This window comes from Miniopterus natalensis, chromosome 6 (assembly GCF_054644295.1).
Source record: "Miniopterus natalensis isolate mMinNat1 chromosome 6, mMinNat1.hap1, whole genome shotgun sequence".
Lineage (NCBI taxonomy): Eukaryota > Metazoa > Chordata > Mammalia > Chiroptera > Miniopteridae > Miniopterus > Miniopterus natalensis.
The window spans coordinates 72,016,381-72,044,209 of record NC_142086.1 but is presented as its reverse complement, the minus strand read 5'-3'; the positions used below and the strand labels follow the sequence as shown (position 1 = coordinate 72,044,209).

Genomic DNA, 27,829 nt, shown 5'->3' with positions numbered 1-27,829 from the left:
CCAATTTTGAGAGGCAAATGGTGTCTACATTTCCTGGACCAGTTCTGCCTGCCTTGGGGAACTACTCCACTGAATCAAATTCTGTTACATATTGTGTCTGTTGTCAGTTACTTAGGCCAACACCCGGTCCAAGTTTCCTTAAAAAAGAAAATTGTAAATACTTGATATACTTACTTTCACTTACATCATTATTCCATTCATACGTTTGCAGACACTGAGCTTTATCTGTGAGACATTCTTTTTATTTGTAAAATATGAATTAAACATTATTAAGAGTTCACGTAAATCATCTTAGCACAGAATTTTCCCACATAGGCAAATCTCTACAAACACATTTAACACATTTTATGTAGAAATGTAAACATTTATTTAAAAGTAGCTATCAAGTTATAAAAGAATACTTGCTTGAAATTATAAAAAATAGTACAATTCCTTTTAAACAGATGATATTTTTCCTACAATTTGCTTTCATTGAAATATATTATCTTTAAAAACCCCAACATCTTTTCACTGTTGAGCATCACAGGCTTTCCTAGGTTATGAGAAGGTCTCCAATCTTGGCTATTTTACTAGAATAATGACTTAGGCTACTTAGAGCAGGCATTTGTTTAGAATCAGGTAGGCAGATCCGTTTTTTCTTTTCAGAAATTGCTAAGTTCTGTCGGTGCGGCAGCTGATCCTTCTTCAGCTCCGGAGGCTTCTGGTGCCTGCAGCTCCTGACAGTGGTAGTTCACTTTAAGCGGTTTGCTCGGGTGCCAGACCAAGTGAATACGACAGGGAATGATCTCCTAGGAAATAAGAGTTTTTAAATAGTCTGATCTGCAAAAACTTCTGGTAAAAACAATTCTATAGATGATTTTGTGTTTTACCTGTGTTGAGAATTCATGGAGTAGAACCATATAATCAAAATCAATTGCATCATCATTTGTTTTCTAGGGGAAGGAAAAAAGAGTTAGTATAACAAACAGGTAGGCTTATATTAGCTCACAATTGGGAAGGCTCATCTCATAATTTGGATGGATGCCTTGAATCTCCTCTGCCTCTTGGATTTTAGACTAATTTCCCTTTGGTAGGATCCTGCATCAAGATATGGAAGTCATGGATTCTTATCGTTCGGTCACCGAGTCATATGAAAATCTAGTTGAATGCCTATCACCTTTTCTCTAATATTTATGGTTTTGATGGAGGCTAAGGTGGGTGGGGATGGGGGGATCTTTTGACAACCTTAGTTATCAGAATCAAGATCCTGTATGCACCTCAAGCTGATAGTTAGCTCTGATATGCCAGGCAGTAAGACAGGGGGCAGGGCAACCAGTACTTCAAGGCTGCCACATGGGCCAGTTCTCTGCTAGGTGCTTTTAGTCATGTTTCCACATAATTCTGCCTGCCTTAAAAGAGTATGTATTAGGAGCCTGGCTTTACAGGGAGGTACAGCTTGAGGTTACAGCTAGTCACTGACAATGGGAATTCAAACCCAGATCTTCTGACTCCACCTGCATGCTTTGTGCTTACCGCACTGCCTCTAAAACCAGGGCACTGCATCTTTATAGGGCGTCTTCCTCGCCTCTTACTTGATTTCTCTAAGTTCTGCTAGTGACTAAACCAGTTTCCTATTTTGTTTTTGATACTTCCTGGGTGTGTGTTTTTTTTGGGGGAGCAGGGGGTGTACTAGGGTGCTTATCTCTAGTAAAAATGGAAGAGAAGAAATTAAAAAGTAAGTTCAACTTGGATTATAATTTTAACCTACCAGGTTTTTTTTGAGACTACTAAAGAATATTTTAAAAAGCAAGACAGAAGGACTTGATAATATTAAATTTTGCTTAAAATGACGGAGATTTTTACAAGGCATGAAATTTCCAGCAGGTGGGGAGGGTGCTAGAGGAGAAGATACAGGAGAGGGCCTGGATTGATCAGAAATTGACTGCTTCCCTCTGGTGTCTTTGTGCCGTTGGGTAGGTTTCCTTCCCTCCTGCCTGGCAGTGCACAGGCAGTGTTCATGGCAAGTATCGGAGGCACAGGCTGCAAAGTCAGAGAACTCATGAGAGAAAACTCGGTGTCTCTTTTATAAAGAAATAGTTTCTGGAGGCCCTAGTGGTCAGCCCGGCGTTGCTGGGTTTGAGGGTGTATGTAGCCTTGCTGGACCCTCACTTGCTAACTGCCTTGATCTCAACACAGCCAACTGCTTTGTTGTATGACTTTTGTCTCAGGCTTTTGTGCTGCCCGCTCTATTTATCAAGGCCTGACTATTAACCATGTATTTTTCTCTAACTTAAAGTTAGTTTTTTAGGTCAATACCTTCTTATTCTGTTTCTGTAAATAGCATTTCTGAAAGAAAGCGTGGCAGTCTCCAGATTTAGGGCAAAAAAAATGGCAAGACTGGAAACTGGGATTCTAATTCCATTTGACAAACTATTCTGCTAAATACACAGTCACCCATTTTTAATACAAAACTGGATTATTATGCTTGGAAGCCCTGTACCATTTAATGAAGACCCTCCTCAGTAAAGTCGTTGAAACCCCTGCATTTCTGTTTTATGGATTCTCCCTCCTCCAGGAGGAATCACCTTTAAACCAAACCAAATAGCAGGGCTTATTACAGAACTACAGAGGGGACACTGCAGCCCAGCCTGCAAGGTATCCCAGGGTTGGACTGTCCTCTCTGAATGGAGCTCTGCCAACAAGTCATTATTTTTAATATTATTCAGAAATAATCTCCTTGGTGTCTATTCACATTGTCACAAAATGCCAGATCATTGTAGTCCAAATTGATGATGATTTACTGTGACATTTTCTGGTAACTCAGCATTTATCTTCCTAGAGACAGACTGGAAGTGTTTTGTTTGTTCCCTTTTACTTACATGTCACCCACCCCACCCTCCACCCCATCCACATCCCCCCAAAGTGATCCCTAGCAGAACCAGTGTGGTTTTAGTAGAGAGTGAGAAGCTTAGGCTATTGATATATGCTATCTGAAGTGGATTTCTTAGCTGAGTAAATAAGGTCTGTAAGATGGTTTCTCTAACGTACCCTTGGCCGCTGGGGGCCTCTAGTGAGGGTAGGACTTGAACTGATTGATAGTGATGTGCTGCAGGCTGGACAGTCTGGGCTGCTGACAGGATCTGGTGGTGGTAAGAGCTGGAACAATGCTCAGGTTTATGTTTCTCGATTTATATTAAAGGCTGAGGGGTTAGGGAAAGTCCTTGTCCACTTCCCTTTTCTCCAGCCAGCAAATTTCTCCCCTGCGCTTGGCATAACCCTCATGGTGCTGGGAACAACAATCGTGCCAGTAAGATGGGCCTTATTTGTATTGTCCTTTCTTTGGTAGCCCACACTTCCTCAAGCTGTGTTCATTTGAGGCTTTGGGTTTATAAGCCTGCACTTCCTTACACACTTGCATGAAAAGATGAGTTTAATCCCGAGTGTAAAGATAGTAATTCCCACCTAGAAAGCGTTTGGAAAACTGTAATCCCTGTACTCTCCTGAGCTACCCCGGCCACAGGGCACCTCCAGTCACTCTGTTTCCGTGCTGGGCGGCCTGGGCTTTATCAGCCCTGCCGTCCCGCTTCTAATCTACCGGGACAGTACCTAGATTTTCTGATCTTAGTGACTTTTTAAAAATCGTTATTTGCCCTGGCCAGTGTGGCTCAGTTGGTAGAAGTGTCGTCCTGTGTACACTGTAAGGTCCCAGGTTTGATCCCCAGTCAGGGCACGTCTGGGTTGCAGGTTTGATCGCTGGCCGTGGTTGGGGTGAGTGGTTGGGGCACCTTCGGGTAGCAGCCGATCAGTGTTTCTCTGTCTGTCTCTCTCTCCCCCTCTCCCTCTTCCTTCCCCTTTCTCTAAAAATCAATGAAAATGCCCTCGGGTGAGGATTCAAAAAAAAATCATTGCTTGTTGCTGCTTTTGCTGAAAGATCACGGGAATCTAGTGACCACCGAATGGCAGGATCTGAAAATCTGGATCTGTGCATACTTGCTTTACGAGAACACTAAGCGAAACGCGTTATCAGCCTTGACACCAAATCGCAAGTCCTCCAGTGATTTAGGTTTACGTTAGTTTCAAGGACCACAGTAAATCTGTTACTCCTCCCTCAACAGGCCCTAAGAGATGAAGGGAGTCGCCTTGCGTGACATTCACTTATTATTCATCTGAAACCCAAACCCCACAGTATAAAAAAGTCCAAAGCTCCTCATCTGTGACGTCGTTTCTGATGGATCGGCATTTTTGTTTCCCACGGCTCCACTGTTCCCACTTTCCCACTCGCAGGGTGGTGGGGAGACCCTGATGGGCAGAGGTTGGACTGGCTCAAGCAGGAAAGAAATGGGGCTGCTCTTCTGAACTGTGCTATGTCCTGGTGGTTAGTGTGACAGTGTGTCCTGTACACTGTAAGAGAAAGGAAAACACGGACATAAACAGACCCTAATTTTATCTCTGTCGTTTCTGTGTTGATCTCCTATTGAGTTTTCCTCTCACATTCGTTATCTTGACAGCATCTTCTACACTGTAAACAAGACAGTTCCCCTCACTTCTCAGGTCAGGTAAAGCCTCTGCTGAGGATGTGATCATCTTGGCAGATGACAGAGGAAGGGGGAGTAAGTTTATATTATCTGATATATAGCAACGACCAACCAAATGGTAATTTCTTTTAAAAAGCACTCTTTAAAGGGGAAGAAATGTGTTGATTTTGATGAGTAAAGAGAAAAACTAGTTTCTAGTTGTCTGGTTTACAAGTGGCCCTTGGAAGGCCCCCCAGAGTATGATGGAGATCCATCCACGGGTGAACACACCACTTCACACAGCAGGAGGAAATGGTTTTAGCCATTTGTACTCATGGTTGGCCCAGTTTGCCCCTCTCTCCCCACATCACATTTGCCTGACAAAAACTCCAACCCTGGCTAAATCCATGCCCACACCACACAGCCGAGAGTGACTGGTCCTCTAAATCCATGACCTCAGACTGCCCGGGGGCCTGCAGTGCTGCGTGATGGTCAAGCCTACGACTCCCAAGCCTCCTGTCTCATGCCTGCGCATAGCTTATGGCTGCCTCAGGTTTCACTTAGAACAGAGGCCGTTAGAACAGAGCTTCCAGGAGCGCCACCTTGACATCTACCCTCCTGCCCGCATCCGCCGCTCTTCCCCACCTCCCCTCCAGGTGCGCTCTCCACGTCCCTAAGGTCACCTGGATTGATCTTACCCTCTCTTACGTCCAACTTGGGCCCCTTTACTGGATTTTTCTTATCAACATATAAATGTGCTGTTAAATCTCCCAACCTAAAAATACAACAGAAACAAACGCTCTTTCAACCCTGTGCTTACCCATCCTCCGGATACGGCCACTCCCTTTCTTTCACGCCCCTTGACAGCCAAGTGTTTAAGGGGATGGCGTGACCACTCCCTCTGCCCTGTTCTCTTGGGAACCTACTGCAGTCAGGCTTTTGCCCACACGGGAGATAGCTCTTGATAAGCTCCCCACTGACTTCCGACTGCCTAAATCAAACCGTTAATTCTCAGGCCTCCGTTAATTCTCAGCCCTCGTCACCCCGACTTTCCATCAGCTTTTACAGTCAGTCCGTCCTCATCTTGAAACACTTTCCTTGACCAGTCTCCAACCTCTGAAGCTAGGAGTGGTCCAGGACCCAAGCCCTGCACACCTTCTCTTCTCTGACGACTCGCTCTTCGTGACCTCATCTGGTCTGTGGCCTAGAAAGCCATCAACAGGGTGACAGTGCCAGCCCACACTTCTCCCCTGTGCCCTAGACTCCTGCACCAACGACTACGGAAATTCTCTACTTGGATATAGAATTTAGTGTGCCCCAAGTCAAGCTAATTTCTCCCCCAATCTGTTTTTCCTGTCCTCCAGTCGGTAAATGAAATCTCCCTTTCCAGTTACTCAGGCCAACGTTCTGTGAATCACCCTCAGCTTCTCTCATCCTCTGCCATCCGTGTCCAACCCATCAGCAAACGCTGTCGGTCTGTCTGCAGAGTATATCCTGCATCCAAGGATTCCTCGCCACCTGCGCTGCGCACCCTGGTCCCGGCTCCCGCCAGGCCGCGCCTGCATTATTGCGACGCTTTACTGGCCGTCCTGCTTCCACCCTCGCGTCTGTACAATCTGTTCTCGGCAGAGCAGCCAGAAGGATCCTATTGTAAGTCAGATCATGTCACTCCTCAGCTAACATCGCATAATGAGTGAGAGAGTGTCCTCGCAGCCTCCAGGCCCTCCATGAACCGGTCCCCTCCTGCCTGGCACACTCCCCCGTCACCGGTCCAGCCACACTGGCTTCGCTGACGTTTCTCCAGCCCGTGGGCCACACTGCCGCCCCAGCTCCCTCTGCCTGTGGAAGCGGCTCGCTGTCCCCTCCCCTAGGCCTCTGCCCACAGCAGGGGGCCTTCCTTTAGACCACTCAAGGAGCCCTTCTGTCGGTACCCTGCAGTCCCTTCTCCCTGCACTCACGGCCGCTAGGTGCATACTCGTTCACTCCTTCAGCCTGTCTAATCTTCCCTCACTAGAATTCACCTCCGTGAGGGCAGCTGCACTGTGTGTGCTGTGCACTGCTACATCTGTCCCTCATGCAATGCCTGGCCTGCTGCAAGCATTCGAATATTTACTGAATGAGTGAAATGCAATTAAAACTCTTGCCGTGAAATTGGAAACTCACATAATTTAGTCTATGCCCACTGCATTGGTTTTATCTCTGGTGGCCCAAGTTAATTTTCAGTTTTTCTTACCCAGTGCTTCACACTGCTGAGCTGTGCCATGTAGTAGTGTAAAAACTGTGTTGTCTTTTCCCACATCACGTAAGAACTGCCAAGAAAAGCTAAATCCCAGATGGGTCTCAGAGAGGGATCAATATGTCCATGACTGTCTGAGAGCACAAAAATACAAAAAAAAAAAAAATCGGTATTAAGCATTTTGGAAACAAAATTTCAGAAATCTCAGTAATTAAAGGCTTAGTCACAGCAGCCATCTCTCTTACAGCAAGACCTTTAGCAATATTTGTATCTGTTTCTACTTTATTCTGAGATTTACATGCTTCAAGGAAAGCAGCTATAAAACGGTTTCGGGGCTATTTGCTCTACTATATAAATGCAAAGTAAGAGCTATAATGATACTCAAAGTTAACCTAAAATCTTGTTAGCTGAGAAGCCTTTTGTAACTAGATCAGTTATCTTCACTAAGTTACCTTCAGGTTTGGGGTCTACAGTCACGTGAAGGTCTCTGCCAGCCTGCCTGCCGTCTTTGCCCTTTTCTGACAAATGCATTGGTGACATCTCGATCACTTTTTTTTGACACATGAAGGAATCCAGTGGGTTCTTTCTGTGGTATTCTTTTTGGACCTGCAATCTTTTTAATTTAGGGAACATTTGCAAAAAACTCCTACTTAATATCAGATACAACTAGAGGTGGGGATACAGTGATTAATAATTGACCTCTTTTGACTTTTAGGAATCCACATTTTAGAAAGTAACTGATGAGATAATTGTTCTTGGACTTGCAAGATGAAAACCCATTAGCAGAGAAGATAAATTAGTTACATTGAATACAGTGACTAATGAGGACATTTGAAAGTATAAATGCTAGTGGCACTGCCCTAGAATCCCAGGGACGTTAGCAGTGCTCTCCTTCGTATGCAGTATATTTGGGCTTATCTATAGGATGTTTATGAATTCATTAGAAAAATTGAAATTTTTACTTATGATAAAACCCAGACAACTACTCTTTTAGGGTAAAAACAGTGTGGAGCAAGGATATCCTGAAACGGATTAGATGGTCTCACTCATCAGTTGCAGAGAAACTGCCCTACAGCAGTCCAGTACCTTAGACAATTAAATACTGAGGAGAATCTGCTGAGATTTGAACCGGCTACTCCAAGGATATCTCCGTGGTTTTGATTCACTTCATCTAAAGCCAAACCTTTTCAGTTTTAAGAAGATAATTTTATATACACAGACAGGCCATAAATAGCACCATCGAGTAACAAGAGAACTTGTAAATTTTGTTGATGAAAGGTACTTTCTATTAAAAAATTTTCTCTGATGCTTCATGGTAACCACATTAAGTTAGATTGTTATAGAATGATCCTTGTGGGCATATAGGATTTATTAACTGAATATGAGCCAGTTAACCTGCACTATTAAACAGTGTCCAAAATCTAATGATATTGTGGCAAATCTTCAAAGAAGAGGTCCCATACGATTTCTAAAAGTTGTGTTTTAAGAATGATATACAAAACCCTATTTCCCCAACTAATGCCAAAGGGAGAAAAAAGTCCCTAAATTGCTATATATTTTAACTATCTGCCATTGGCTCATTTATTTCAGGCAGAGCTAAATATAAACAAATTCTTCAACATAGGATTTGAGTTGCTTCTCCCAATCACTCGGAACAGGATCTCATCTGAGCTGAGAGAACCGCAATAAGCGTTAGCCACGCTCCCGCCCTTGAGAAACGCAAGGCTCGGTGCGCCGCCTCCAGGCCCTAGGAACCCGCAGTCTCGGCACGTTGGCGGGCACAGGCCACTCAGGAATGGAGCCGATCTGTCCCGCCTCTGGGCAAATGAGTGAACCGTGACGGTGCGGGATGGGAAGAGCTGCAGCGGTCAGATGTCAAGCTTAATACCCAAGTGCGAGTCCAGAGACGACTCTTGTGGTTTTGGAAATTGAATTTGCCGGTAAGAGCTGAGTGTCGGCCGCTGCCCACACAGTGCTGAGCGCCGGAACAAATGAGCTCGGCCCCCCCCGCTGAGTCACTCGGGACAGGGTGCATTTCTTATTAGAGATGGCACCGCTGCCCATTAGCTCTTGCTCTAAAATAAGATAAACTTGCCTCCACTGTGGCCTCCCAGCAAGACCCTGGGACGGTCAGCTCGCTCGGCCTTGGGTGGACGGCCGGGATGGGCACAGTGGAGGCCCTGGATGGTGTCACCTCAAGTTTCCAAAGCCACCACCAGAAACCACTAGAAATATCTTCTCTGGTTCTAGACTGTACCTGGAAAAGTGCGCCCGTGTGTGCGTGTCCTGCTGCAAAGACTTCTACCAGTTCCTTGGAGACTCACCTCTTGCCTGCCCTCATCCAGGAGGGGAACGGGGGAGCTCAAGACCCTACAATTGTACCAGACTGAAGAAAAGAAAATGGTGCTTCCGAGCTTCGTTTAAATAACGAGGTGTGCCACATCCTGTGGTTGGATTAAAGTGCTATCTGGGAGATGAAGTTTTAAATGATCATTCTTTTTAAGATTTCACAATTACATACATTCCCACATACAGAAATCCCAGATACTGGCTCATACCAGGGATGCTGACAGCACCCAGGGGCGGGGTGAGCTGCTTCATGTGCTTGTAGAGCAGGTAATCCTTCCGTTGTCTTTCGCTCCTCTCAGTGGACCGCCAACAGGTGACATTGATGCCCGGCCTGGGCTTCTCATTCCTGAAAAGCACTCGAGCGGAACAGTTCCCCAAATGTTCCTCGCCTTCCTGAAATAAAGATGCTGGAGTTAGAGAGATCGGTTCCTTCCCCCCCCCCACCACCCCAATGCACACACACCGCAAGAGGGGACGTTCCTTGCGCCTGGCAGGTACCACAGGCTCAGCAGGTGTAGTGCTTTGTAGAAAGTGACTTTCGTGCTCATAGCTGAACACAATCGCCCTTCATTCTTTGCTGTCATTTAAACTCCTGCTTTCTGACAGTGCTGTCATAAAATAACACTGGGCCTGTTCCCAAGAAACACCACTGATGTCTCGTGAACTGCCTGGGTCAGGCCCCTAGGAGAGTGGGCACTTTCCTCTCTGCTGTGGACCAGCATAGGCTTGTTGCACCTCAAGCTTGCAAACGTGAACCAGAAAGCGAAACTGCGTCCTATTGACAAAAATGGCAACGCCTTCACCCCGCCTCGTGAATTTGGTTGTCTTATTCCAATTTTACACACGAAGATACTGAAGCGTAAAGAGGAAGCTGCTCCGTGTCTCGGAGCAGGAAGTGGTGAGCCAGGACTCGAGCTCATGTCTGTCTGATGCCCAAGCCCCGGCTCTCTACCAACTCCATGTCTCTCCTCAGGTCTAATCCAGACCAGGTGGAGGCAGAGATCGCCCCGATGGGACTAATTCAGCCGCCTGCGTGACCGAGGTACGTTTGTGTGCAGTGTAAACGTGCATGTGCTGAGCACTCGGACCACCCTCCTCTGTTCCATCCAGACACAGCTGGAGCGCGGGGCCTTCAACTGGACACCAAGTGTCTGACTCACTTCCCCGCCCTTTTACAAAGGTCACGCATTCCATGACCGGGCAATAAAAGCCAGAGAACCTACTCCTTGAAAAATGCACGGATGTGCTTCCCATCAACACTGGGCCTAGAATGTGAGGAAGTCCATGGGCCACTACTCATGGGCCCACTCAACCCCACCTGTGGGCCCCAAGGTCAGAACCCACGTTATAATGTGGCTGGTGAAGCTGTTGAATTCTTTTCACTTTTTCAGTCGTTTAAACTGGGTGGAGTCTCAATTAAAACAACCACCAAAAATAAACCTTAAAAGAAAAAGCCCACAAGGAAACAAACTGTTATTCAAACTGGATCTGCTCATGGGCTTTCCAACGGGCAACTGCTCCTCCTGCAAATGAGAGGAAATGTCCGTGGTGCATGAAAATCCTCATAAACAGCGCAACACAGGAAAAGAGGCAGAGGGCGTCAGGAAGAGGCTTATCAGAGGCAGAAGATGGGCTGGTAAACAGTCTCCTCTGATGTCAAAGCCGTTTCCAGGGACGAGAGAAAAACAGGTATCGCCCCTTTTTGCTCCCCCCACCCTCCCAGCAGCTCCACAAAATCAAAGCATTTGTCTGGAGATGAAAGAATCACCTCACCCCCTGAATGGAACATTTCTGTTAGCAAGCTGTGCTCTTCAGGGCAGCATATTGTTGGTCAGAATAATCTAGTAATTGTTTTCCCTTTAGCTTTAATCTAACACGTTCCGTTTGCAGCACTAGAAATTCAAGTCATCTTCCTTAAGCTTTAAGGAAAAATTTGAATTCTTTGGTTAATTAGCAAAGTGAGAGTATGTTGCCGTCTCAGGAGGACTTGTTTCTGAATACTGGCAAACACTCCTCTGAAGCTAGGGCTGCGGGTCGTGGCTCCCCCTTGGGGCTCTGCCCCCCCGAGACCTCAGTGCTGGATGCTGCCGGCTCCTCTCTGGCTGCGGGGACTCGGCTCCACACAGAGAGACGTGGGGCTGGGCCCCTCCGCCCTGCTGCCCCCCACTTAGCCCAGCTCATGGGAGTGCGCCCGGCCCTGAGCTCTGCATGTCTTCCCTCACTCTCCCTGAGGCCGGGCCGAGGGAGCGGGCAGGCCGCGGCCTGGTGGGGCTGGAGCCCACCGCTGCCCGCGGGCGCGCCGGTCCGCTCTGCTCCACAGATGCCTCTGTGCGAGGCAGCTTCTGGAACTTGCCTCATGCTATGCTGCTCTGCCGAGAAATGTCACCAGCTGACGGGCAGAGGAACAGGTTGGCATTTGAGGGTGAGTCATTCTGAGGACTCTGAGGTGCTGGGGGGGTACCAAAGGGAGTGTGAAATTCCCTCCCAGGCCGGGGAAGGAGGGGGAGGGCTGTGCGGACTGCTTCCCAGGCAGCTCTGCAGAAGGGCGCGAGTTCCTGCCCTGCTCTGTTCTTCAGTTCTTAAGAACGAAGACAGAAAATAACCCTCCAGGTCACTGTATAGTTAATCTTTTTAATCCTCACCCAAGGATATATTTTAACTGATCTATTTTTTTTGTAATTTTAGAGAGAGGAAGGGAGAGAGAGAAACATCGATGTGAGAAACATAGATTGGTTCCCTCCTGTATGTGCCCTGACTGGGAATTGAACCCACAACCTTTTGGTGTATGGGCCAACGCTCCAACCAACCAAGCCACCCGGCCAGGGCAATATTCTTTTTAAAAAATAAACTTAGCCCGGCCGGGCGTTGTTCAGCGGTTGAGCATCAACCTAGGATCCAGGTGATCGGGGTTTGATTCCCGGTCAGGGCACATGCCTGGGTTGCGGGCTCGATCCCCAGTCGGGGGCGTGCAGGAGGCAGCCGATCAATGACTCTCATCATTGATGTTTTTTCCTCTCTCTCTCTCTCCCTTCCTCTCTCTGAAATCAATAAAGATGTATTTTAAATAAATAAATAAAAATAAAAAATAAACTTATATGAGTTGCTAATAAGACAGTACTTCATGAATCACGGCAGCTTACCTCTGTGTTATAGCGCTCTGTGGTGAACTCCAGGTCAACTTGATATTCCTTCTTTGAGTTAACCTGAAATAAAGAAACTGAGTGTTAGCTGGTGGAAGCTCGGCTAACATCCTCATATCCAAGAATCACACTCTTGGGATAACATTGGCATAGAAGTGCCGCTGTAGCAGTTGTACCTGAATAATATCGGGGCTTCATTTAGGAGAAAAGATCTCATATTTTGGTACAGAAGTCGATTCAGTAGAAGTGGCTGAAGCCATTGAACCTGATGCCACCTCCCAGGGAAAGTGTACACCAAGGAGAGCTCTGAGGACCACCCACCTTCACATCAGTATTAAACTGGGACATGCTCCTCTGCTGTACAGGAAGATTCACAATGCAAAGGAAGCAAGATCTGATCATAAATTCCTGACTGGGCAGGTCACGGTGAGTAGTCATGCCCCAGGCATATAAGTATTTTTAGTAAAAAGTTTATCTTTGCCTTAAGCAAGTCCAGTCCATTGTTCCTGTGCATCCAGGCTAATATACCTTTGAAATAACCACCCCCAAGAGAGCACTGTCCTGTAATCCAATCCCCACCTTGCTTTCTCCCACCTCGCTGTCATCTTCCTGACATTCCCTCCTTAATTCCAAATGTATAAAAGAAGCTGCCAAACTGTTCCTCTAGGAGCATCTGAGATCTTGCTCCCTGGCGTATGTTGTTAGTTTGGCTCAAATAGACTCATAAAAATTCTCTGTAGGTTTAGATGTTCCTTATGTCGACAACAAAAATAATCTTCTTTTATTAATGATATAATCATGCTTGTGTGTTTTTTGTTGTTGTTGTTGTTTTTAAATATATCTTTATTCATTTCAGAGAGGAAGGGAGAGGGAGAGAGAGAGAAACATCAGTGATGAGAGAGTCATTGATCGAGCCCGCAACCTGGGCATGTGCCCTGACCAGGAATCGAACCCTGATCGCCTGGATCCTAGGTGGACGCTCCACCACTGAGCCACGCCCGGCCGGGCATCATGTTTGTTTTAAATAAAGTACTTAAGATATTATTTGACTCCACAGTTTTTTGGAAACACATAGAAGCAAGAGAGGAGTGACGCCCATTCTCTGTGGGGCGAGAAATGGGTAGGACGCCGGTGAGCGGCTCAGAGCCCAGCCTGTCCTGGAGAGTTTTTTTCCTTACTGATTTTATTTCCTTATTTTGTTTTAATTAGGCACTCTTAAAAGCATCTACATTTTGTTCACAATTCAATTTTTATATTTTCGGTTGTACTTTATCACTTATCAAGATGCAGCCCTTTATCTCCCACTAAGGCCTCGCCTCTCTCCCTTCCTCTGAGTCACAAGTTCCCCTGAGGCAGCTTTGCTGGGTCTCCTGAGATAAGTGGCAGTCAGAGCTCTGTGGGACTTCTTTGGGGACAAAGTGTCTCGTGCTCTGGCTGCTTTAGGTCTGTGCTTCACATGGGTTAAAATTATTCTGTGATAAAGAGGTCTCTGCTGTCCAACATCCACTCTAGGATTCGTTGAGCACCTACCTATTGGGAGCATTGTGCTAGGTGCAGGAGTCCAGGGGACAAAACAGAAACAGCCTGCCCCCCCCCCCCCCCCCCCCCCCGCAGTCCGGTGGGGAGGACGACTTCCAGGAGATCACGGTAGAGTTGATTAAGAGCTATGAAAGGATAACTGGAGAATTGGGCCAGCCTCAGGATGGGGAAGTTAAGCTGCACTTTTGAGCTGAACACTGAAGATTTAAAAGGAATTGACTTTGGGGGTTTGGGGGAGGGGAGCTGCGAAATCATTCCACACAGAAGGAGCAGAGGGGCCACAGGCAGGAGAAGCAGCCAGGAGGCCAGAGAGCCAGGAGCCAGGATCAGGAAGAGGCAGGAGCGGCCCCTACAGGCTCCAGGGAGGGTTTTATCCTAAGAGAAATTGGAAGCCCTGGGCAGGAAGCAAGGATTTTGAAAAGATCCCTCTGGCTGTAGCGTGGAGAACTGGTGCTGGAGTGAGGATGAGTCCAGAGTGAGCACAGAGACTGCAGGAGGCCAGTTGATGGAATGGATGAACCAAGGTGGGGCTCAGAAATGGACAGAAGTATGTGGTGGGCAGATAGGAGTCTTACCAGAAGGTCAGCACGAACAGTTTTGTAACTCAAGATCAGAAATTATCGCTAGAATACAAGTTTCCTATCAAGACAATATTACTGAATCAAACACGTTTCAATGATGCTTGTATTACAGAAGGACAGCCAGCCGGCCTGCTGGGCCTGTGCCGGGACTGCTGTAAGCACTCCACGTGTCTCTATGCCAACCGAGCTCTGAAGGCCAGCTCAGCTTCATGAGTAACGGGAGAAACGCACAGCAAGGAAGCAGTGAGCCATCCCTGTACAATTCTTAGACTGGCAATCAATTAGAAAGTAGATAGGGCCCGTTGTTAGCCAGAATGGGGAAGACCATTCCTGGGTCAAAGCAAGTTACCTACGCCCTACCTAGAACCCCACTTCTGGGATGTCTCCAGGGAAACTGTGATGCAGGGGCTCAGAAGGGACTCGCGGGAGGATATTCCTTGAGGCAATGTGTGTGTGGTGGGAAGTTGGAGTCAATCTGGTGTCCCTGGGGGGCAGGTAAGCTGGGGTGCCTGCCACAGGGTGCCGTGCAAACTGGCCACACAGACAGCAACCAGACGGGCCCTAACTGCTCCGCTTAGAAACAGAAACAACGAAATGCATGGCATAAATATCATGTACAAACATTTTCAAAACTAAAGTTTGCACACAGACCAACGATATCTTATGAGAACACTTGCAGACAGAATTCACGTTAAACCTCCGGTGGTCGCCCCGGGAGGTCGGGGTGAGTGGAAAGCGAGATGAAAGAGGCCACACGGACACCGGAGAGGAGCCTCCCGGGGCTGAAGCGAACAGCCGCGCCCCAGCTTTGTACCTGGGCCAACAAGCACACCGGCAGGTTTTTTAAAAGATAGGAAGTCATTTCAAAACATATTAAGTCCAAAGAAACGCGTATGGGTGTCCCCACCCCATACCTCTGTGTCTTTGTTTTTCACACTGTCAGTTCAGTGAGATCGGAGGAGCGCGGTGAACTGCTCACTACCTGCGGCTTCGAATCTAGAAGCTCAAGGTCAGGTGGTCCTCGCTCTGCGGCTCGTACACAGGCTGCTACAGCCACATGGTGCAAAGCTATTATTAAAAAGTAAAAAGCTAAGTAGACATTTTTTCCAGAGCTGGCCTGATGCTGGGAGAGGGGACAGCAGCTCTTTCCCGAGGTGAGGAGTGTCCCTGTACCAGCAGATCACAGCTGGCCCTTCCACCCCCAGCTGCCAGAACTGTGCATCTGTGAAACCGATTAGGAAGTTTCACATCCCTTCTTAAAACACAGCCGGAGGCACGGCACATTGTTCTAATATTTTCCAGAATAAGGCTCTTTATACAAAGAAAAAGTCAGCAAACAAAGCAAGTGATTTTGAAGGAAGGAATTAGTAGCTCTTTGCTACAGGTTTCTTTTTAATTACACTCGTCCCCCCTTATCTGAGGGGGATCCGGTCCGAGACCCCCAGTGGCTGCCTGGAACCCTATATATACTATGTTATTTCTATACATACATACCCACGGTAACGTTTAATTTATAAATTAGGCACAGTAAGAGACTAGCAACGAGTAAAACAGAAAAATGTAACAATACACTGCAATAAAACGTATGTGAACGTGGCCTCTCTCTACCTCCTTCTCTTAAAATATCTGATAACCGCAGCGACTGCCGAGTGACTAACCGGCAGCGTGCGGCGCATACAGCTTCAAAGGGATGATTCACGCCCGGGGCAGAGATTTCATCACGCTACTCAGAATAGCTCTCCATTTAAAACTTATGAATTGTTTATGTCCGGAATTTTCCATTTAGTATTTTCAGACCACAGTTGACCGCAGGTAACTGCCGAGGGAAAGCAGCAGTGGATGCGGGGGTTTACTGTCTGCAGGAGAGGAGACTGAGCTGCTGTTGCCTGGGACTGTGCCTGGCAATCGGGGACCTCTAACGAAACGGTTTAGGCTCTAACCTGATTTTTTTGTGTCTTATTTACTTTTTAGGTTTCTTGGGGTTTTTTGCCGCCGCTCGCCGTGAATGAGGGCGGGAGCCAGCCCTTCCCCAGCCCCGCCACGCCTTCCTCTCCGTGAGCCAGGCCTCATCCCGGGCTCCCCAGGGCACGGTCAGCACTTTGCTTTGGGGCTTTGCTTGCGGTCAGATGGGAGCCGGGGGAGAGACAGGCCACTTCTAATGTCCTGTTTGAGAAAGTATCAGGGCATGCCTGCAAAGGATGGAACTCAGCACTGTGTGTGTGTGTGTGTGTACTTTCTTTGGTAGAAAAAAGGCTCCTCAAATCCTTATCAAATCAATGCCAAACATGTTTAGTCACTGCTTGTGTGTAAAGCATCCTGCTAGCCACTGGGTGGGAATCACGATAAAAGCAGTAGTCTATACAGTTGAGCTCTCTCACATGCCCCACGGGTTCTTACGCAGTGCCGTGTGTCACTCATTACATCACAAGGAGGTAAAGACTGTTGTTACCCCCATTTTAAGGATGAAGAAACTGAGGCACTTGCCCAAAGTCAGAGAGCTAGTGAGTAAGGAGGCTGGGCTCCAGGGCTGCCACTCTTTCCTTGTACAGCAGCAGCCTCTCTGAGAGAGGGCGGAGAGGAAGCTGCCTCGGGGGGTGTGTGTGGGGTGTGTGTGTGTGTGTGTGTGTGTGTGTGTGTGAGGGTGGAGGACTGTGCTTACAACCACGGTGCCTGTTGCCTGTAGACAAGACCACCCTAAACCTCCGCAAGGGAGGCAGCCAGGCAGCCAGGGCATGTGCTCTGTGTGTTTCCTAGGGCAGAAATGGATCCTGTCTCAGTTTTGGAGACTATAGGTTCAAAGTCCAGGCGTCGTCGGGGCCACACTCCCTGTGAGACCCGGTAGAACCTCCTCGGCCTCTGCCCAGCTTCTGGTGGTGCCGTGAGTCCTTGGCTTGCAGCTGCCTCCCTCCAACCTCAGCTCCTGACTTTAGGTGGCGTCCGTCTCTCTGCACTTTCACACGGCCGTCTCATAAGGACACAGTCGTAGGACTTAGGGCCCATGCTACTCCCCTCTGGCCTTATTTGATCACATCTGCAAACACTATTTCCAAGTAAGGGCATATTTGCAGATATGGGGTTAGGACTTTGACATATCTTTTTGGAGGACACAACCCACAATGGCATGGGAATGAAGACGCCTGCAGCTCTGAAGGAGCCCCTGGATGCAGCCTTCCAGGTGAGGTATGCAGGGAGCACGAGCCAGTGCCCGAGCCTGTGCCCGTGGGGAAATCTCGGGCAGAACGAGGCCTGAGGCCAGCAGAGAGAAAGGGAAGGGGGTTCAGCACCTGGAGGAGAGCATCCGCCTGGCGCAAGGAGGTGAGCAGCCAGGCTGAGATTTGCAAATTAGCGAAGTGGGGTAGACTTGGAGTTGGGGTCACGATGGAGGATGGGGGCCAGGTTAGAGGTCTCCTGCCAGGACTTGATCCTGGAGCAGGGAGTCTCAAACTGGAGCTGGGCAGAATCTCCTGGAGGTTTGCAAAACAGCGTGCTGGGCCCTGCCCGAGTTCCGACTCAGTAACTCTGGGGCAGAGCCTGGGAACATGCATTTTAACGAGTTCCAAGGGCTGCTGCTGCTGCTGGTCCAAGGACCACATTTCAAGAGATTCTCTCTAGATGCTGAGACCACTGGGGTCCTGAGGGTGGGGTAGGAAGTCCCTCCTGTGACAGTCACTAGAATGCAGCCGAGTGAGGACATGACAATCAGTTCTCTCCAAATGCCTGAGGACGGACACCATGAGGAACAAATCTAGTGCAGGAACATTATCTCAGGTTGGGTGACCTGGAGCCTGGTAAATCAGGTCATGATGCCTTAGAAACTTCAGGAAGCAGGTCTGCCCTGCGCCGCAGTGTGTGCAGCCAGGAAACTGTCGTAGGACCTGTGCTTTTTCAAGCAGGAGCATCTGAAGAGGGCAGCCTGGACTGAAATAGTTTGTGAAGAAAATTCACTCCTTGCTTCCTGTCACATGGATAGCTACTGTGCCTTATAAAGACATTTACATGTGTACCAGAAAGTTAAAACTGCTCATTCCAATAGCAACTCTACAAAGTCACGTCTTACTTTCAGTAAGAGCTGTTTACTGTAAAAACATGAAGCTTTGTTCTCATGTCAACGGATCAAAGCTTTTCCCTCCAGCACCTCCCTGGACTATCTTTATAGGAGATGTGATACAACGTTTGTTTAAGTAAAGTCTTGGAAATAAACCTGAGGAACTTGATGAGGGATGGAGAATAGGTGTTATTTATTTCAAGAGCACATTTTAGAAACATAACACCCCTTGTAAAGTCACTCAAAACCTTGGAGCAAATGGAACAGTTGGGAGGGTGGCCGGAGAAACCTTGCTGTCCGCTGCTCAGGGGACCACAGAACACTGACTCCGGGAGCCTCCAAAGACTCAATTCTGCTGACAGCTGATCTGTAGACAGAAAACCCTGCGCTTTGGGGAAATGCTGTCCCGTTTTTCTGCCGTTGGTTGCTAAGCAGGGTCCCACCATGCTGCCTCAGAGCCGGTGGTGACAACTCTCAACTTTATGTTTTCAGGTTGGGGGTGGGCAGTGGGCACAGCTCGAGCTGTGAAGAGCTCCCAGGTGACTCTAGTCTCCCCTCCCTCGCACACTGGGCCTCACTGGCCTAACAGATTTGGCTTCGAAATGTCCCTTGCAGCCTTCGCAGCTGGCAAGAAAACATAAATGTCATGTCATTCCAGTAAAAGCAAACTTCTTCATTTTATAAGGTTAGTTTTGTGAGTCAGGCTTAGTTGGAGACAAGTAAACAACTCATTTGTGGATAAAAATTGCTGTGCTGTTCTCATGTTCAGGACAGAGAGCGCATGGGTGTGTTACATTATAGCCCAGAATTATCCGACTGCATCTTTCTCTGGGGCACCGCCAGACAGAGCAAACAAAGTAAGCAGCAGAAGGCGGGGACTTTCAGATCAGACCCCGTCACCTGGGGTCCACGGAGATGTTTGCACAGGGATGCTCTGTGTTCGCAGGTTAAAGTGTAGAGGAGAGCCCGGCCGGGCGTGGCTCAGCGGTTGAGCATTGACCTAGGATCCAGGTGATCAGGGTTCGATTCCCGGTCAGGGCACATGCCTGGTAGCGGGCTTGATCAATGACTCTCTCATCATTGATGTTTCTATCTCTCTATCCCTCTCCTTTCCTCTCTCTGAAATCAATGAAGATATATTTTTAAAAAATAAATAAAATAAATAAAAATTTTTAAAAATTAAAAAAATAAAAAATAAATAAAGTGTAGGGGAGAGAGAGAGGAAGATGCACACTGTGCATGTTTTTGTTTAGCCAATCATGGGTACCCGTCGGCGGGGAGGGCCAGAGGCAGTGTTCTCTGCCGGCCTCCAGCTCGGGGGCTCACTGGAAAAGGTGGTGGTGAGAGGGACGTGAGGAGTCTCCCTCCCTCCTCTGGACGGGTGGGAATGGTCAGGGCCTGGCCTGGTCTCCTGTTCTGGGTGCCCAGTGGCCCCAGCACCCTCCCAGCTACCTTTGTTTTCATTGAAAAAACATTTACTATTTGTCTCTCTCAGGGCCCTGGGCGAGTGCCGTGGAGATCAGATGTCCTGCCTCCCACCTGCAGAAGCGGGCACATGCGGAGCGGGAGTAAGGTGGCTGTTGGGGAGTCCGCAGAAAGCACCCCCGTCAAGTGCCAGGGCGAGGTGGGAGGGAGGTCACCCGGGCTGCAGAGCTCAGCCGGGCAAGAGGTGGAGCGGGAGCTGCCAGTTCCTGGGTCCAGTCACTCGTCCGTAGTGCCAGTGCTCTCGCATGGGCTCACAGCCACCGGAGCTGGGTGTCATCGGGTGACTAACTGCCCCCAAGGTGCCCACGTCCTGATCCCCGGGACCTGTGAATGTTACTTTACGCGGCAAAAAGGACTTGGCCAGTGCGCTGGGCAGAGTATCCAGGGTCCTTACAGGGGGACAGTAGTGTTAGGTTCAAGGGAAGCCTCACTGCTGGTTTTGAAGATGGGGGATGGAGCCACGGCCCAAGGTGTTCAGGTGGCCTTTAGAAACTGGGAAAGGCAAGGGAAATGGATTCTCCTCTAGAGTCTCCAGAAGGAAAGCTGTCCTTGCAACATCTTGATCTCAGCGCAGTGAGACCCATTTTAGAATTCTGACTGGAATTATAAGAGAATATGTGGTTTTTTCACCAAGTTTCAGGTAAGTGAAATTTGTTACAGCTGTGAAGCTAATACAGATACAAAATTACTTGTGATCTTAAATGTCCTATTCTGTGTAGGCACGTCCCCTTGGGGCCACCATGGGACAACATACATGTACCACAGCGGTGGCACAAGACTGCCTTTTGTAACTTGGCTTTACTGACCAGAGACATCCCAAACGGCCACAAGTAACCCAGAGTGGAAACTTGCTATGGCTACAACCCCAACGTTGCACTGTGGGCAGCTCTGTAAAAACCTCTTCAACTCCGGCACCATCGTAAAGGCAAATAAATGCCAAGGCTGCATAAATCTCTAGGGTGAATCACTGCCAATATGTTGAGATCAAGGGTCAGGTTGGATTTGGGAGTGTGTGTGTGTGTGTGTGTGTGTGTGTGTTTAACATTCCATGTCTCAATATGAGTCATTTTAGGGCTGAGTGTTTACATTTGCTCTTCAGCAGAACAACCTAGGCCCTTCAAGGAAGCATGTGCAGCCAAGTTGGCCTCCTGGTGGTTAAATTCACAACTTACCACTAGTGGTCTTTATTTGGGGCCACTACTAACACTCTCTGATCACTCGTATCCTTGGCTATGACACGACATGTGGCAAGACAAATGGAAAATGTTGCAGGCTTGTAAAAAAATGTTTGCGGTTCAAAAACAATTTATTACAAGCTAGTTAAAGGCATTCCTATTTGCTGGCTCACCAGAAGCACTTGGCGCGGGTAACCAGGACAAAGTGCCAAGGAGGCCAAGGCCAAAATTCAGCCCCCAGGGCCAGGTGGCCTTTCCCACCCCATGCTGCACGCAGATGCAATCAGAGCCTGCAGTCCAGGCAGGAGGCAGGGCGGAGACCATGGGTGCACCTGTGCCATCAGCAGGAGCAGGGCCTGGGGAGGAAAGAGGGCCAGTGCCTCTCTGTCCTGTGCTCTCAGGATTGTTAGGTTTCACCCACAGGGCAGTGTGAGGGCGCTGAAGAGCCCCTGTGCATCTTGCAGCCCCACCCCACTTCCATTCTTTCACGAGGTCTGAAAAGCACTTAGGAGCCTTCCTTGCGTGAAAGTAAAGATTATTTCACTTTAGTATTTTGTTACTGATCTTTCACCCTCCATTGTCATTGCGGCCTGTTTCATGCTCCAGTTTCCCTTAATGTATTGCTTTCCTATTCTTGTGAGCAATCACCTCTGAATTATCAACATTAATGGAGAGAAGACTTCAGGAAGAGTAGCGATTAAGTGAATTATGTGGTATCATAGTGCTCTACAGATTGAAAGGTGATAAAGGAAGGTTTTTCTTAGTAGGGTAGGTGGTCACCTAACTGCCTTGTGGCTTAGAGGACAGGCTCCTGTCTGCCGTCAGCCACAGGGACAGGTGCCCACAGGAAGCTGGACAGGAGCCCAGCCTGCTTGCACAGGGGCCGCCTGATGCTGGACCAGTCATCTGTTTGGCTCCCAAACTTGCTTAAGCCAGGTGTACTTACTACCTCATCGCACAATTAAATGTTATCTAAACTGGTGAAGAGAGAGCAACAAAAAAGATGTCATGCCCATGGAATCCAAGTTAAATGCTGTAGAAGGAACTGATAAAGTTAAGTCTCTCAAACTCTTGCTGTTGAATTGGGTGTGGGTGAGTCAAGATTGGCAAGAAAAAAAGAAGGCAAAGTGAAAGCAGACGATTGAGCACTGCATTCTTTGAGGACGCTCTCGCTCCCTCCACTGTAAATAAATAACATTGCACATCACAGATCCTCAGGGGTGCGTCTTCTTACTAAAAAGCCACAGGGAGTGCAATTAAATAGCCTATACCAAAAGATAGGTGATACCTTACATTTATATTGATTTTAATCTAAATTGAAGCAATTAGGATATGCACATAACTTTCCGCCACTCTTTGGTCAGTTGTTTCAATTATGTTTCTAACCACAGGTCTGGCCCGGGCCAGAACACATTCATTCACCTTGAGTGATCAATCCCCCTGTGGGTTGACATAATGACATGTGTGCACACAGAGATCTCAGCCAGTCTCTTTACATCTCAGGAAAGGGCTGGCCTCTCACGAGCAGCTCGGCAAGGGGCCGGCGGTCCCAGGGCTTGCTGAGAGGCCAGAGGAGACTTGTCCAAGTGTGAGTAGTGAGGAGTGGGGTTGACCCAGGATACTCTGAATAGCATAAGAACTCTCAACACCACTCAAAACCATCTACCATGGATCCTGAGGCTGTACCGCGGGATACCAGAAAAGTTGCAGCTTCCTTGGTCATGGAAGATTAGACTAAGGCCAGGAAGGAGATGGCATCAGAATCTGGGGTCTGTGACTTCTCCCTTCAATTAGTAAACAAAGCAAAACAAAACAGAATGCTCACTTGCTCTTTCACCAGTTAGCACAGATTTCTTCCCAATTTTGAAATATAGTCACGTTGCCTTTACTACCACAACCATACTATATTTCACCACTAGAGGGCAACAGTGTTTCTATAATGAGGGATTCTTGCAGAACCAAGAAATCACTTAGAATCTAGGGATTTCAGAGCTGGGAGAGCTTAAAAATCATTTGGTTCACTAGCTTTCAGTTTTGCTTAGCTGAAACCCACAGCAAGAACTGCATTCTTCACAATGACCTAGTTCAAACATATACATTTAAAACATTTTGAGGCACTACTTACCCTTACCTCTGCAATGCACTCTAATAGTTTATCCAAACTATTGCAATAAAAACAAACAAACAAACAAACAAAAAACCCACAAAACAACTGCAACCTAATCCACTAGTGGGTCATTAGTTTGAAAACTCTGACTTGGTCCCAGCCTCTCATCTTACAAAGGGATGTGCTCACCCCAAGGATGGAGAGGGATCCCTACCAGCTACACTTCCTTCACCCACCCAGCCACCTGCTCACCCTGGGGTCAGTTCTGGATGCACAGCAACTGAGCACTCACTCTGAAAATACACTGATTGGATAAATAATGCAAACCTGAGTTTTGGGGGTCTACCATTTGTCACTTATCAATGCTATGACTGCCCTTGTCATTGAAGCAGAAATTTCTAAGACACTACATTGAAAGCTTCATGCGGGTGGGTCCTCTGTTCATCATTAAGGCAGCTGACTGACTGCTAAACTGAATGAATCTCAGAGGCCTTCCTGATAATCTCACCCCAATCTGTATTAGGGCCACACTATCTAGCCCAGTGCCTGGCACATAGTAAGTGCTCGAAAAATTAATGGATGAATGGACCGCCCCTCTGTATAATGGTAACTAACATTTTTATACTCTACAGTTGGTACTTATATCACCTTATATGACTTTTAAGAATAATTGGCATGATTGGCAGAACATGAATTGTTTCCATTCCAAAAGAAAAAATAGCCAGAGAAGACTTACATGATCTTCTGTAGGTTGTGTGGCTCATGGGAGGCAAAGCAAGGGGCTGAAATATGGGTTCACTACAAAACCTCACCTCCTGGTCCCCCACATTCTGGAGAGGCAGCCACGGCAGTTCCCCACGACACTCACTCTTGGCCACCTCCTCCTCTGCTTCTGCCACCCCCAAGAATCCTGGCATGCCTCTGTCACAGGTTTAAGATACATCCTGCCCCAGGTTGCCTTGATCATCCTTGGAGGTGGGCCCTTCTTCAGTGGTAATATTTGGAGAAGGCAGGAAAATAATTTCACTAAATTTCTGGGAGAAACTGAAATCACTTTAGTCTCTAGAGACTCTTGGCCCTGAAAGTCACTCTCTTCCTTGGCTCCTTGATTTTAAAACATTCATAACTATTTTTGGAGGAAATGTAAAAGGTAAGCCAGATGACCATGGAAATTATCCTCTTAAGAGTCAGTGCCCTGGCCTCTTCTACTTAACTCCCTTCTTCTCATGTGTAACTGCCTCTAATTTATTTTTATTATTTTAGTAGAATTCCAAACATATATTTAATTCCATGTGACTTCTAATTTATTGACTGATTTCCTCCAACCCTGTGCCAACCTTGCCCCCCCCACCACCACTTTTTGGCCCCAAAGGAGGATCCCTTTAAATTTCAGGAACATTTACTATTACAGATGAAAAACAGTAACTGAGCTCTTCTTGGAAAAGGAGTTTTTTTTCTTAACTCGCTCAGGTTCTGAGAGCCAGTTTATTTTGTGAAAGATGGCAAGAATTTTATCTTTTTCAAGGGATGACTAAATGTGTGAAAATGCCAGGTATTTTATTTTTTTATGGCCTTAGAAGGAAGAAAATTCCTGGACTTTGAAAGTGGTGGACCTTAGGCATCTGAGCTTAGTTTTCAGCAGGGAGTCCTCCCTGCTGGTGACCGGGGAGCAGGCGGTGGCTCCTCTCTCCTACTTAGATACTAAGCTCTAAAGCTGTTTACTCACTTCTCTGTTGGGTTAGCAAAACTGAACTTTTTTCTCCCAGAGACAGCAAGGATTGTTAAAACAGGTTGCCTTTTCCTAGGAACAGTTTGATTTCATCACCCAATAAATGTAGCCACTCTGGCTGCAGAATTAAGTCTTTGTGAAGAACCAAGGCCGAGTCTCCAAATGGCCTTCCCCGCCCCTGTGCCCGACAGCAGGTCGAGAACAATCTTCAACTAAAACCCCACTGCCCTCTTTAAAACTCTACCTATTTATATGCCACACTCCGTTCCAGACCCTCTGAGGCTGAGCTGCAGGCTCTGCGGAACAGCTGGGGATCGGTGCAGGGAGCATGGGTACTTTGGGGCAGGCGGCGCAGTCCTGCAGCTGTGTAACCTTCTGTTTGATGGAGGGAACCACGTCGCTCGCAGCCAGCGCCCCGCAGCCAGCGCCCCGCAGCCACAGCCGGCCGCTCCGAGGCTCGCTCCCCCGGTCCACACCGGGCACGGCCCGGTTCCCTCCCCCCCGTTAGGTTAGGGCGGCCGCCGGGATTGCCAGGCAGAAGCGTGAACTCCAGCCGCATCCGGAGCCTCCGCACCGTGGCGGGCAACTCACGAGCCGGGCCATCTGCGGCCAGGCGTGGGAACTGGCTTAGCATTTGGAAAACCCGCCCCGGGCTTCTGCGGGAGCCACTGCTGTGTCGCGCCTGCGGCGGCCACCCCCCCAGAAAACAACTGAGCGCCCCCAGGCGAGGTCGAGCCTCGCCCTTGGAGCCCGGCCCTCGGTTTCCCCGTACCCCGCCCCCAGGTACGGGCGATGCCCTGCGAGACGCGCCAGAGAGGACCGGCGCGCTCTCCGCGGCTCCTCCCACGCCCTGGGCGCTTCGGGCGCCCAGGCCCCCGCCTGGTCTCGGTCTAGAGCCCGGGCGCGCGCACAGGCGCCCCGGCCGCACGGCGCGCGGCGGCCCCGCACTCACCCGCGCGCGGCCCCGCTGCACCTCGGCCAGCACTCGCAGGGCGCCGGGCGAGCCCACGCGGAAGTTGAAGAAGTGCAGCGCCGCGCGCGCCGCCTGCGGCAGGAGCGCGCGCGGGGGGTCGGCGACCGGGCGCCACCCGGAGTCCCGCGGCTCCTCGGGCCCCGCGGCCGTCGCCGCCTCCTGCAGGGCGAGCAGCAGCAGCAGCAGCAGCGCCAGCGGCGGGGCGGCGCGCGGGCCGGGCCCAGGCGCGGGCGCTGGTGGTCGGCGGGGCTGCATGGACGCGGGCGGGCTGGCGCGGCGCTCGACGGGCCGGAGCTGGCTCCAGCGAAGCGGGCGCTCGAGGAAATAAGGCCGCAGCCGGCCCCTCCCCCCGCCCCCAGGGCGGCCGGCTGCGGGGAGCCTCGCCCCCCCGGCCGCGCCCTCTCGGGGTGCCTCAGACCCCGGGCCCCTGCGCCCCGCCCCGCCCCGCCCCACCTGGGCAACCGGAGCCCGGGCGCCGCGGCGCCGGAGCGAGGGGCGCCGGGGCGAGGGAGCAGTGGCGACGCCTCCGGGGGGAGCGCGGCCCTCTCGGCGCCTCCCGCGCCGCGCCCGCGGGCCCGGGCTGTCCCCTGCGAAGGCTGCGATTGCGAAACCCAGGGTTTCACCGCTTCCGTGCACCCCGGCCCCGCCGCGGCCGCGCGGAGGGTGCACTTGGGGACGCGCGGAGACGGCCGGCGCTGCGGGGCGCTGCGGCGGTGACCTTGGGGGGGCTGGAGAGGAGGCTGCGGTGGTCAGCGGGGCGGAGTCAGATAAGCACCTAGAGGCCCCCTGGACTTTGACACAAGCAGGTCATTGCTGACCCTGGTGCGAGGCCAGCTTGGAGGCGGGGGGAGGGGAGGGCGGGAAGCCCGGTTCCAGCGCGGCGAGGCCTGCGGGGCTGCGGGGCTGCGGGGCGCGGGAGGCGGCGAGCGGGGGCTGACAGCTCCTTTTAGGCGCGTGGCAGTGGAGGGACGGGAAGGCCCTTGTTTCTAACCCACGGACCAGAGAGAAAGCCCAGGAGGGCCAGGGCTTAGAGGGCAGAGCTGGTACTGCTGGGCACTCCCAGCATCCATTTCTCACCTCTCCTCATTTTGTTCAGGGGTCCACCCCTCCCCAACACCCCCCGACGCCACCCCACTGTGGAGTCACAGGAAGACCCTTTGACAAGGACTCCTTGAGACCCGGCATGTGCAATTCTGGATGAGATGCAGGGAAAGGCTATGCGGTGATGGGTGGATGGGTTGGGGGTGCCATCCCTGAAGATATCCTTCCTCCCCTACTTCCTCCTATGGATGTTGACCATCTCCTGTCTGTCTTTTCTTCTGCAGATATTTATGGGACGCCTGTTCTGTTAGGCCCTGGGGACAAATGAGGGGGACAATCAGAAAAGCATCTCTGAGCTCCTGGAGCACACCTTCTAGGCAGGCGGGGCCCAATCAAGCAAACAGGAAAATGTGCCCTGTGTTGGATGCAGCTACATGCGGTGGAGAAAATTCAAGCCCAAAACGAGATGAGTTGGGAGGTGGTTATAGTTTTAAATAATGTGGTCAAGGCAGACCTCACTGGGAAAGTGCTGTTTGAGTAAGGACCTGAAGGAGATGGGCATGTACAGAAGAGCACTGTAGGCAGAAGGAACAGCAGGTGCAAAGGCCCTGGGACAGGAGTACACTGAGCATGTTTGAAGAAGAGCAAGCAAGTGCAGCTGGAGGGAAAGACAACTGGGAGGGTATCCGAATGAGAAGTGGGGGGAGGGAAGGGCAGTGGCGGGGGCGATTGAGCAGGCCTCATAGGCCTTGTCATAATTGAATGTGCCACCTGGAAGTACACTCCTATCTTGGTAGTAGCCACAGAGTGAAGCCCGTTTGAAGAATAGCTCAGCAGTCTGGCCAGTGTTGCTCAGTGGTTGAGCATCAGCCCATGAACTAAGAGGTCCCTGGTTCAACTCCTGGTCAGGGCACATGCCCGGGTTTTGGGCTTGAT

At 49.5% G+C, this 27,829-nt stretch overlaps 1 protein-coding gene across 1 annotated transcript; it reads right to left on the bottom strand.

Moving 5' to 3' along the window:
• Positions 1-220: 220 nt before the first annotated feature.
• Positions 221-26,107, bottom strand: RARRES1 (retinoic acid receptor responder 1). Its single transcript, XM_087818353.1, has 6 exons — positions 25,832-26,107; positions 12,219-12,281; positions 9,288-9,471; positions 6,727-6,863; positions 870-932; positions 221-788 (listed from the first exon to the last, which is right to left on the bottom strand). The coding sequence occupies exons 1-6, from the start codon at positions 26,105-26,107 to the stop codon at positions 642-644; spliced, it is 870 nt and encodes a 289-aa protein (XP_087674479.1). The 3' UTR covers positions 221-641.
• Between the last annotated feature and the right edge of the window lie 1,722 nt (positions 26,108-27,829).

Coding starts and splice junctions, on each gene's coding strand:
- RARRES1 (XM_087818353.1), bottom strand. CDS start 26,107: ATGCAGCCCCGCCGACCACCAGCGCCCGCGCCTGGGCCCGGCCCGCGC. Junction 12,282..25,831: donor TGCAGCGGGGCCGCGCGCGG/GTGAGTGCGGGG, acceptor TCTTTATTTCAG/GTTAACTCAAAGAAGGAATA. Junction 789..869: donor TCCATGAATTCTCAACACAG/GTAAAACACAAA, acceptor CTTATTTCCTAG/GAGATCATTCCCTGTCGTAT.